Raw genomic sequence first — 11765 nt, forward strand, 5'->3', positions numbered from 1 at the left:
TTTCAAGTTTTCCATCAAGGCATCATGCAGTAAGTTATGTCTTCTAGATATAGGCTGAGCATATTGCATTGACCAGGGTTAGAAGCGAGAACAAATGAAACGAGGTCATTTAAACTGTGTGTAAGAAAGGGATAAACAACTTCCAAAGAAAGCAGGTGTCTTTGTATACTCCATGACACAGAGTGTTGTCAACTATCCCTATCCGTGGTTATCGCTCGGAACAGTATGTGAACTTTACGGGTCTTAGCAGCGAAGAAAATATCCATATTAAGTTTCTTCGCTTTCTCTACTGCTGATGCTAGCTGTTCAAGATTATGACAACAAAGTACTGACAAGGCGCCTTCCTTAATTTTAGCAAGTTTCTGATTTACTTGCTTAAGAGTCTTCGTAATCGCAGATACGACCTTTCAACAACACACATTTTCTGGCGCTACAAGAAACAAACCGTCCTTGTCGGAAGTCAAAATGTGATGGTCCTTCCCGACAGCGTGTATCGCAATCTCTTTTACACAGCTAGCCACTGCGTTTTTTGTTCAAGGTCGTCCGAACACTTCCACTCACTCTCCTATAAAGCATGTGAAATATTAGAAGAAAAGGACGACGATGGGACTAGCGCATTTTGGAGCGAGCGGCTCGTGTCTCGCGCTGAACTGAATTTGGAACGGCCTAGAATGGACGCTTTGCAAATGTGCTACGGGCAATAAAGTCGCCCCCTTTTTCCACTCATCTACGACGAAGCTTCCTTTCTTCTACATTTCATGGTGCCGAGAAACCCGGGAGTTTTGTGAACCAAGCGACCCGACCACGAAAGGACTTCAACAGCAACGAAGATGGATCGGATCAAGGGCAAACGAGCGACCCGACGAGCCTTGCACACGCGTCTCCGTAACGAGGCAAGTCAACTCATTCAATCGAGTCAGTTTAGCGCCCCGGCGCTTCGAGTGCTACACGATAGATTAAAGAACTGCAACGACGGACTACGGGTGCTCAACGAACAGCTGGAGGAACACCTCACGGACGAGCAAGCTGCCGAGGACTACCTGTCGGTCTCGGAGTATGAAGACAACGCGGCAGCAACGTTGTCCCTTCTTTCGTATCACATCGAACAACTTCAGCCTGAAACGACGGCGGACCGAGGCCTGCCGATGCCCAACGACGTCGCAACCCCAGGTACGACTTCGGGAGATCGTTCCATCGGTGATGCCTCAAGGCGGGTTGCCGGTGCTTCAAGACTACCGAAGCTTGACTTAGTTCACTTCAACGGAGCAGTGCTACAGTGGCAGCCGTTCTGGGATGTATTCAAGCATGCCGTTCATACAAACGCCGGTGTGACGAACGTCGACAGATTCCACTACCTGAAATCCCTTCTGGTTGGACCAGCGGCCAAAGCGATCGAGGGAATTCAGGTGACTGATGCTTCATATGCCGATGCCATCGAAATTCTAACCAACCGCTTCGGAAACACCCGGATCATCGAGCAGAAGTACTTGGAAAACCTCAGAACACTCAAGCCTGTACGATGCTCCACTGACGTGACCGCCATGAGGAATCTCCTAGATACGGTGACCATACACGTGAGAGGTCTCAAGGCTCTTGGACGATCGGAGCTTTCATACGCTGCGATGCTTGTCGAGATTCTGACCAAGGTGATCCCCAATGACATCGTGGTGGAACATTACAAGCGACAGAGCTCACTGCGAAGGCCCAACGAGACTCAATCGTCAGAAACGGAGCTACAGCAGCTGTTGGATCATCTACGGCTGGAGGTAGAAGCCCGTGAGAAAAGCGGGCAACAGGAGACCTGTGTGCGCCACACACCTGAAGGAAGACGTGACAGGAGGCGCAGTGCGACGCCTACCGCTTCCGTTTTGCACAGCGAATCTAACAAGACGACAGGTACTTGTTTTTTCTGCCTTTCTCCCGCACATGCTACGGAAGCGTGCACCTCTACCTTAAGTTTGCATGAGAAGAAAAGCCGTCTGGCCAGATCGGGTAGATGTTTCAAGTGCACAATATCAGGTCACCGCTCTAAAGATTGCCGACGCAACATCCGATGCGCTAACTGTAAAGGGAAGCACGCAACAGCTGTTTGTGACCCTAACTACGCGCGAACGAAGAAAGCAAGTGAACGCCCAAGCCCAAGCTTGCATGCTGCCGCTGAAGCGTCTCCAGACAGCTTGTTTGAGAATAACGTATTACTGCAGACGTTCCGAGTATGACCACAGTTCTTGCTTCATAAGAGGAGTACTCGACAACGGAAGTCAGAGATCGTTTATTAGAAAAGATATATCTCGAAAACTAAGCCTGCCCATAATGAAGAAGGTAGATGTAGACGTGAAAGCGTTTGGTGGTTCCAGTGGTGCGCCAAAAGAGCAACTCAACTTAGTCAAGGTTACGATGATGAGCCAGTTTGACAGCGTCAAGCACGAAATCGAGGCATTAGAGGTTCCTTTTATTTGCGATCATTTGATTGAACCTCCGGAGTCACACGCATTTGTGCAGAAGCTTGTTGCTGAAAATAAGTTTATTGCTGACTTTGTATCGCTACCTGGCCTAAAGACAGTAGTCGGCATTAGCTTACTCATTGGAGCCGATCAAATATGGAAGATAGCGCTTAACGACAATTGTTCGCACGAGGAAGTCACAGGACTAGCTGCGATCAACACTAAGCTCGGCTGGACCTTTCAAGGACCAGTTCCATGTGATGGGCGCATTTTTAAGGAAGCCAGCACGCACGTTTGTGTGTTCCGCACGAGTTGCGCAGAATCTAACGTGTCTGAAGCCCTACAACAATTCTGGGATCTAGACAGCATAGACATTTCGGACCCTTCTTCTAACGACGACCAAGAAAATGAAGTGGTACGGCAATTTACGGAGAAGATTGCCTTTGAAAACGGGAGATATGAGGTAGCGCTTCCGTGGAAGCGCGTCAAGACAGATCTCGCCGACAACCGAAGTGTTGCAGTTAGACGCCTACAAGGTTTAGTGCGGAGATTTGGAAACAACGAGGAACTCATTCAGCAATACGACAAAGCAGTCAGACAGTATGAACTGGATGATCACGCTGAAAAAATCAACGGATCACAGACGGCAGAGAGATGTTACTATATGCCACACCATGCTGTTATCAGAGAATCATCCTCGACGACACGGCTGAGGGTGGTTTTCGATGCTTCGTCACACGCACGCGGAGCAGCGTCTCTGAACGAGCTATTAGAAAAGGGGCCGAAGATCAGCAACAACATGGTTAAGATGTTGGTTAAATTTCAGGCTGCACAAGATTGGACTTACTGCCGATATACAAAAGGCCTTTCTTCAAATCGGCATTCAAGAGCCTGATCGCGATGCCTTACGGTTCTTATGGTTTGACAGCACGCCAATGCCAAGTGAACCTATACCGAAAATTGTGGAATATCGAATGACACGAGTGCCATTTGAAACCACGGCAAGTCCGTTCCTCTTGACAGCGACGCTGCAGTACCATTTCAATCACGTCGATTTTGAGCTGAGATCAACGGCAATGCAACTTGCTGAGAACTTCTACGTTGACGATCTCGTCACAGGAGTTAGTTCTTCAAACGAAGCCTTCCGCCTCTACAAAGAAGCAAATCTCATCCTGAGCAGAGCCAGTATGAAGCTGCAGAAATGGTCCACTAATGATGATGAGCTCAGACGACACATCACTAATGGATTGGTCTCCGGCCCAGCAGCACCCGTTACCAAGGTTCTTGGTTTGCTATGGGATACGAAAGCTGACAAGCTTGTTCTAAACATGGAATCCCTGTTGGAGCTTCTCAAAGAAAGGAACGACACAAAGAGATGTGTCCTCCAGACGACCGCACGGTTTTTCGACCCATTAGGTTGGCTATCGCCGTTCATCATTAGGATGAAAGTGCTCTTTCAAAGATTGTGGGAGCACGGTACAGCGTGGGAAGAAGTTATGCCTGAGCCACTTAAAAATGAGTGGGAAACTTGGACCAACGAACTGAAAGAATCTCAGCCATTCTCACTTCCCAGATGTGATCTCAAGTTATTACTTGACAAGCCTACAAGGTCACAGATTCATGTATTCGCGGATGCCAGCTCTTCTGCTTACGGTGCCGTCGCTTATCTGAGACTTGAAGATCGATGCGGTAACGCGGGCGTTCAGCTTCTCTTTTCGAAGTGTAGAGTGGCTCCAATCAAACGAATCACGTTACCACGTTTGGAACTGGTAGCCGCTGTTCTGGCTTCTAGAGTCCTAAAGTTCTTGCAGGAAGCTCTAAAATCGAGGCACTGGGAGATGGAAGAGCACATGTGGACGGACTCAACTGTAACGCTTTGTTGGATCCAAGGCTCAGCAACCAAGTGGAAGCCATTTGTTTCCAACAGAGTCAACGAGATCCGTCAAGCAACAGATCCAGGCCAGTGGCATCACTGTCCGGGAACACAAAACCCAGCCGATCTGCTGACGCGGGGACTTTCAATAACAGACCTTCGAAATAGCCAGCTCTGGTGGGAAGGACCAGACTGGCTTCGACGTCCGGCAGATAGTTGGCCAAGATCGCCTGACAATCGAAATTCCGGAGCTATAGACGAACAAGTTGCGTCCGAGTTAAAGACAAGCGTCCCAATACTGTTGAGCGTCACAACAAAGCCACTTTTCAACGTCGACAGATTTAGTTCTTGGTTGCGGATCACAAGAGTCACCGCATGGATAAAGCGCTTCGTGTACAACTGTCGATCGCCCATGTCTCATTGGGAAGGAGGACTTACAGCTACTGAACTTCAAGAAGCAGAGAACATCTGGTTCAGGCAAACACAGACAGAAACTTTATGCCAAGGAGAGGGCCCAACTTGAAGTTGTACAAGACCTCGACAAGACGTCCTCAATAAGAGACCTGAATCCCTTCATCGACGAGAAGGGCGTCATGAGCATCAAAACTCGCCTTCAGAACGCCGACGTCACGTACAACGAGATGACGCCTGTGCTACTACCGTGCAACCACGCCGTCACGCGCCTCATCATTTTTCAAGCGCATACAACTGTGCTCCATGGTGGTGTCGGCGATACCCTAACTGAGCTCCGCACCCGGTTCTGGGTTCCCAGAGCGCAGCAAGCAGTGAAGCGAGTGGTACGAAAGTGCGTGATTTGTGCGCGGTTCCGAATCAAGGCTGCGAGTGCACCGGTAGCCCCACTTCCCGGTGATCCTGTGTGCTATTCGCGCCCTTTTGAAGTTACGGGAGTTGACTTTGCAGGGCCAGTGTTCGTGAAAGATTTCACTGGCGTTAAGGTGTACATAGCGTTGTTCACGTGTGCAGTTGTCAGAGCAATTCATCTTGAGTATGTTGTTGGACTTACCGCAAACGCTTTCGTCATGGCATTCAAATGATTTTGTGCAAGGCCGGGAATACCGCGAATAGTGTACTCTGACAATGCTACCACATTTAAGAAAACTGCACGTGAATCAGCTTACATGCACCAGTTGTTGAGGAAAGATGAAGTCAGCCAGTATTGCTCCACCCACAGCATAACGTGGAAATTTATTGCAGAGAGAGCTCCTTGGTGGGGTGGCTTTTGGGAGTGGTTATATCGTATTGTGAAAATGTGTCTTCGCAAGTCGTTGAGAAAGGCGTCTGTTGATTCACAGCAACTGAGCCCTTTGCTGACTGAAACTGAAGCTGTTGTCAATTCCAGACCAATATCTTTTATTTACTCTTCCTCTAGCGAGCCAGAAATCTTGACTCCGTCTCATTTTTTATTAGGTAGCCGTCTCTTGTCAAAACCTAAAGCTTCAGATGAACGGGGGAAAATGAATACCGAGTTGCTCAGTTTGTGGGTCCACAGGCAGCTAATAATGGAACAACTGTGGAAGCGATGGCTTCGTGAATATCTCCTCACACTCCGAAGCGTTCATTCGAGGAAACCATCAAAGACTAACAGCATAAAGAAAGGGGACGTGGTGATTATTCACGAGGACAACGCTCCCAGACTGTTCTGGAAAACTGGTGTAGTAAGTGAATGCGTTCAAAGTAAAGACGGCATAGTTCGTGCGTGTAAAATTATAATACCCAATGGATCGCAGCTGTTCAGGCCTGTGCAAAAATTGTATCCTCTCGAACTCGCCACCTCAGGCCCCGGAGTGTGAAATATTAGAAGAAAAGGACGACGATGGGACTAGCGCATTTTGGAGCGAGCGGCTCGTGTCTCGCGCTGAACTGAATTTGGAACGGCCTAGAATGGACGCTTTGCAAATGTGCTACGGGCAATGAAGTCGCCCCCTTTTTCCACTCATCTACGACGAAGCTTCCTTTCTTCTACAAAGCATCGTCTATCTTCTTTTGACCCAAACCGAGCAACTGTCCTAAACAAGGCTATCTTCTCTGGCGGTCTCAGGCTTCGTTAACGCCCAAATTTTGGTCCGAGACCAAGCGTTCTTCTAATGCAAACAGAATTGTGGCGTATTTTCAAGTTTCTCTCTTCCATCTCTTCATGTCTTTGCTGTCACCCCTCCTCTTCTTACACTACAGTCTAATATAATGAGCAACTCCCACAAATCTAGCCAGTAACACGCCGTTGAATCTCCCGCCTTACGTAACCTATCACTCGTGACAGCCCCTCAATCCACTCTGAGTCACACGCCCTACGCAAGCTTCATCACATCAGCTCCTTTCAGACCAGTTTTTGAATTTCCCACCCCACATATGGTTCACCACGTGACCCCCCTTTCACTCCACTGTTTGAATCGCCCTCCTTACTTAAGCTCCATTACGCGCCCCCTTTCCCTCTCCGCCTCTTATCACTTGCCCTCCCGTCCACTCTGTTCACGTGTCGTTCTTTACTGTGGCCCCGCCAATGATGCCGGTGGCACGAGGTCCGCGTAAACAGAGAGCATTGGTGTCAAAAACAAGCGAGTGCACGTATATGTCACTCTCGCTGCTTTAAAATTCTCGTGTATGTGATCTCAACATTAAGCTCTCCACCCGCCTTGGTGGTCGAGTGGTTATGGTGCTCGTTTGCTCATTCGAAGGTCGTGGAATTAAATCCCGGTCGTGGCGGTCGCATTTCAGTTGATAATAATATTCCATCGAAAATGCAGCTGCCGCGGCCGGGATTCAGTCCCACGATTTTCGGCATTTCTATGGAGGCGAAATGCTAGAGGCCTGTGTACTTAGATTCATGAGCACGTTAAAGAAACCCCTGTGGACGAAATTTCCGGAGCCCTCCCCTACGGCGTTCCACATAAATATGTCGTGGTTTGGTGACGTAAAACCCCAACAATTGATCTATCAATCAACTTTAAGCTCTTCTATAACGAATTTATTGCGGTAGGGTTATGTGGACATTTGATGAGAATTTTTGCCGTCGTGGTCACCGTCGTCGTCATGTACCGTATCTAGTCGAAATCGATAACATAGTCCACGCGTCGTATGTACTCGTAGGTACGATTGAAAGCTTGCGAATCATGCCGACGGACGCTGCTCAAGCAGAGATGAAAGCGCCGTCCGGCTTCGTCAGGCGAAGGAGCATGAAAGGATGCCGATGAGTAGTCTGCGTCACTCAGGAAGTTATATGACACTTTTATCAAACAGGCGCGGTCGCGCATGCTATCTCAGCATAGGTCAGCAGACGGTTCATACGTAGGTAGTTGCTGGGCTTTCACCGCTTATTTCACTCTCAAGCGACGGACAGCACGAAAATCACTTCGCTCGCTCTAGAGGCTATATTCCCTTACGAAAGCTTTTTTTAGTGCTACGGCAGATCGGATCATAGAGAAGTTAGCTTCTAGCATTACTTCGTATAACATTCCACTTTGCTGCTGTCGTGTTCAATTTTTCGCCTTTGCAACGAATCTGTATCTCTTTCTCTCTCTCGCTCCTTTGGCCTCTTTTTTACTTCTATTGACGTCGTTGTTATCAGCAATGATTATAAGTTACACGTCTTAATAAACTCATTTTGATTTGATTTGATTTGAAGCTTATTGATAAACTCACCATAATTCAGCGATCATGCATACATATCATTCGAAAAGATAAAAAATATTAACAAAGAAACCATCTAAAGTTGTCAAGTTTCGCGAAAGTATTGACACATTTTTATTGTGCGTGAAATGCGTGTGATGTGAAGCGAACGGGATCGCAAAGATTGCGCCACACTTCGAAGAGGCACCGGTGAAATGCTCAATGCCGAAATAAACGTTAATTTCCAAAAGTGCATCCTAGGGCAAGCCCCCGTTGTACTGAAGGTGAGAGGTCTCCTCAATGCAGGATCCCCGTTACCTCCGGTGTTTCCTTGGTTCTAGCTGTGAAATTATTCGTTGGATCCTACTATAGTCAGTCCGTTTGGCACGAATTCGTGGCGTTAAGCTGTCACTACGTTTCTAATTCCTCAAATCCCTCTTCTGTTATTTTCTTCTTGTTTGTTTAACCTACTCGTTCGCTTGCTCGACGTACAATTGCCCGTGCCCACTGCCGCAGAGGGGCGTAGGAGCCCGCGAAAAAGCAGAAGAGGTAGCGCAGACTAGATCCTTTAACTTGCGACACAAAACGAACACCGGGGGATTGGTCAAACACCACCCGCCACGTTGTCTAGTTGTTATGGCGCTCGACTGCTGACCCGAAGGTCGCGGGATCGAAATTCGGCCGCGGCAGCCGCATTTTCGGTGGAGGCGAAAATGCTTGAGGCCCGTGTATTAAGATTCATGTGCCCGCTAAACAACCTCAGGTGGTCAAAATTTCTAGAGCCCTCCAACACGGCGCCCCTCAAAATCTTATCGTGGCTTTGGGACGTAAAACCCCAAATTATATATAATGCTATGCCCAAGTGCCGGCGTCTTTTAGGATAAATTTCTAAAATATAATGTCAGGTACTTTCATTCAACATAATATTTAATGAAGAAGGTATGAAAGAGGCTGCGCTTTCTTTTTAGCAGGCAAAATCATTTTTTATTTCCCCAGTGATAACATGGTTTTAGTCCTTCAGCTATGTCACTCTTTACTGTGAAGATAAATGAAATTGCATGATTGGCTAAATAGTACATTCTCACGAATTATTGTTTTTATAAATCACTTTACTGCAGCTGATGAAATTCTGGAAGTGTAGCCAGGGAGTTCGCAGATTATATCTACTTGAGACAAGTACTAAGGCTGGGCGTTGTTGTTCCCTGTGCGCATCTCAACTTCACTGCCTTTTTCTCATTTTTACCCCCCTCAATCTGTTTCTATGCATATATACACGCTACTCCAATCCACTGATGGAAATGTGAGATGAATTTCATAGTTTGCGCCAAATTGAACTGAAGTCTAAAAATATAGAAATATATCGTACTGCGTAAAAACCATGTTATGTCATGTTATTGCCTCTGGAGCCGCTTTCTAACTAAACTATTAGTAGCCGGGATGCAAAAAAAGATTTAACTATTTTTCTGGCTATAGTCCTAAGCGAATCAACATCCTTACCGACACTTTTGAACAAAGACGAAAAAGAAGTGGTCATCAAGTTTCCCGGAGGTAGCAAGAGAATGGGTAAGACTCTGCTTGATATGTATTTCTTGATAAATGAAACGACATTTCCGTGAGCTAGCCTTTATGTATCCTACGGTGGATTCGCAGCAAAGCTGCGATTGATTGTGGTCACGCCAATGATGCCGGTGGCACGAGGTCCGCGTAAACAGAGAGCATCGGTGTCAAAAACAAGCGAGTGCACGTACATGTCTTCGCTAGATTACTTTCACGGGATATGCAGAAACTCTTCTCAGTAGTGCGCTGGCACTGAAGAGCGGTAGTACGAGTTACAGATTTTATGTTGCTTGGGAAAATAAAGAGCAGACATTTGGAAGAGCCACACTTTTACGAGCAGCCAAAGCTTTTACGAGCAGCTTTTCTAACAGCCGTCCTTCCTTAAAAGCAGTGAATACGCCTTCTTTTACTTGTATCACGAGGTTATTTCCAAGTGTACAGATACTTGAAAACTACTTCATTTTCCCTTAAGCATTATTGGTACGTCTATTTTTTTTTGGTGTTGCTGCTGTTCATTTGCGAGATTATTCATATATATATTTTTTGTTGGCAAACCTTTCAACTTCGCTCAGCTACTGTGCCTTTAATATGTCGAGGAACACGGCACACTTCATTAAAATTCACCAGCGCTGGTCGAGCTAAAAAAGCAGTTTTTTTTAACACGAAAGTGTTTTATGCCGCGGTCCACCAAGACTTCAGTGATGTATTTCCGTCACGGAAATTACGTCGAAAAAATATACACGATCAGATGGCAAAGAAAAAAGTTCCGTCAGCGGGCATCGAACCTACGACCGCTAGGTCCGCAACAACAGATGCCGGGCACGCTATCCACTGCGCCACGGTCAGAGACTCTAGAGGCCTTACAAACGCGCCTTTTATATCTACCACTCTCCTGGTCGGCGGGGTGGTGTTGCCCTCTGGGAGCGGTAAAGTAAAGTTATTCGTCATTACTGTGGCCTCCGCGATTAGCACCTGCAACGCGTTACACGTCCCTCCCATTCGGCGCGTTTTCAATAGAAGTTCAATTTCGTCAATGCCTTACCACACCACGAGGAGGCGACCTTATCCAAACGTCGTAAAAGCGTTCGCCTCGCTCATAGCTCTGCGACACGCGCCTGCCTCACCTGGCTGGAACACCGCGTTCCCCGCTCACGCGCTTGCCCCTAGAAAAATCGCGGCCGGGCTAGCGAGGTGGCACGACGCGCTTTACGTTTCCTTCTAGACCGGCCGTGGTGTTCAATTACATTTTAACATGCCGCGGGATGGTGACCAAATTCTGCGTCCAATATGCGACGCTCTTATTGGCTATCACACCTAGTTCTCTGACTACGCTTTCACCGTTAACTACTACAGCTACCACAAGGATTTGTTTAATCATTTAGCAGAGGCGTTAGTCGTCGGGATGAAGATGTACCATCTATCATCAAAGTGGGCACATCCACTTTAAACGGTGCTCTAGCTGCCAGACATCAATATACATTGTGGAAACTCTCTTATAGCAATGTACAGTAGACATTCAGTTACTTCTGTAAGGGCACGTTTTATTTCGTGTTATACCGATTCCTATGACGGAGAGATCAACCATGTTTTTTTTTACACAGCGCACAGTCCAACGTATTTTTCAATGCACTGTTTCGAACCTTACAACTTACATTTAAGAGCGTTACTCTTGTAACAAGTCAGAGTTTCGCCGCAATGGCGAAGCAATGAATGCGATAGCAATAAAGTGGAATGTAACGCGAACAACGGAAAGAAGCTCGAAATTGCCAGCGCGTCGCTCGAGCCCAAAGGACGCACGAAAAGAACGCACACAGGGCGAGCGCGAACTAGCATGCGTCACAGCTCGACACTTGAAGCGCACTGCTCATACATAAAGGAGGACGCACGGAACGAACCAAGAGGTACACACAGGACGAGCACGAACTGTCGCAGTTGTTATTTATTTCTGTTTGAACAGCATGCTCCTTTCGCAAACGTGGCCGCTGCAGCGAGCGAAGTGACCTTCGTACGCTCTATGACTTCAGCGCGCACATCGTGGGGAAAGCACAAGACATACAACCCCCCGCTCCGCCCTCCCAGCCGCCCCCTTCATTCCTCGAGATAAGCGCACGAAGGCGACCACGCCCTGTAGGGCGAAGAACAACGGCGTTCGCAGGAGCGGGGCGACGATCTTTAAAGCGCGCCACGCGTGCACATCGCGCCATCTATGTGGTGGCTAAGAAAGCATGCTGAAGTAAATGGTGCATATAAATGGCTCACCGTAAGCA

The 11765-nt window shown here is 47.5% G+C and overlaps 1 protein-coding gene across 1 annotated transcript; it reads left to right on the plus strand.

Moving 5' to 3' along the window:
* Nucleotides 1-830: 830 nt before the first annotated feature.
* Nucleotides 831-4451, plus strand: LOC125759132 (uncharacterized). Its single transcript, XM_049417451.1, has 2 exons — nucleotides 831-1776; nucleotides 4372-4451. Exons 1-2 carry the CDS (start codon nucleotides 831-833, stop codon nucleotides 4449-4451), a joined length of 1026 nt encoding a protein of 341 aa, XP_049273408.1.
* The last annotated feature ends 7314 nt before the right edge of the window (nucleotides 4452-11765 follow it).

The sequence above is a fragment of the Rhipicephalus sanguineus genome, chromosome 7 (assembly GCF_013339695.2).
Source record: "Rhipicephalus sanguineus isolate Rsan-2018 chromosome 7, BIME_Rsan_1.4, whole genome shotgun sequence".
NCBI classification, from domain to species: Eukaryota; Metazoa; Arthropoda; class Arachnida; order Ixodida; family Ixodidae; genus Rhipicephalus; species Rhipicephalus sanguineus.

Coding starts and splice junctions, on each gene's coding strand:
- LOC125759132 (XM_049417451.1), top strand. CDS start 831: ATGGATCGGATCAAGGGCAAACGAGCGACCCGACGAGCCTTGCACACG. Junction 1,777..4,371: donor ACGGCTGGAGGTAGAAGCCC/GTGAGAAAAGCG, acceptor TGTTTCCAACAG/AGTCAACGAGATCCGTCAAG.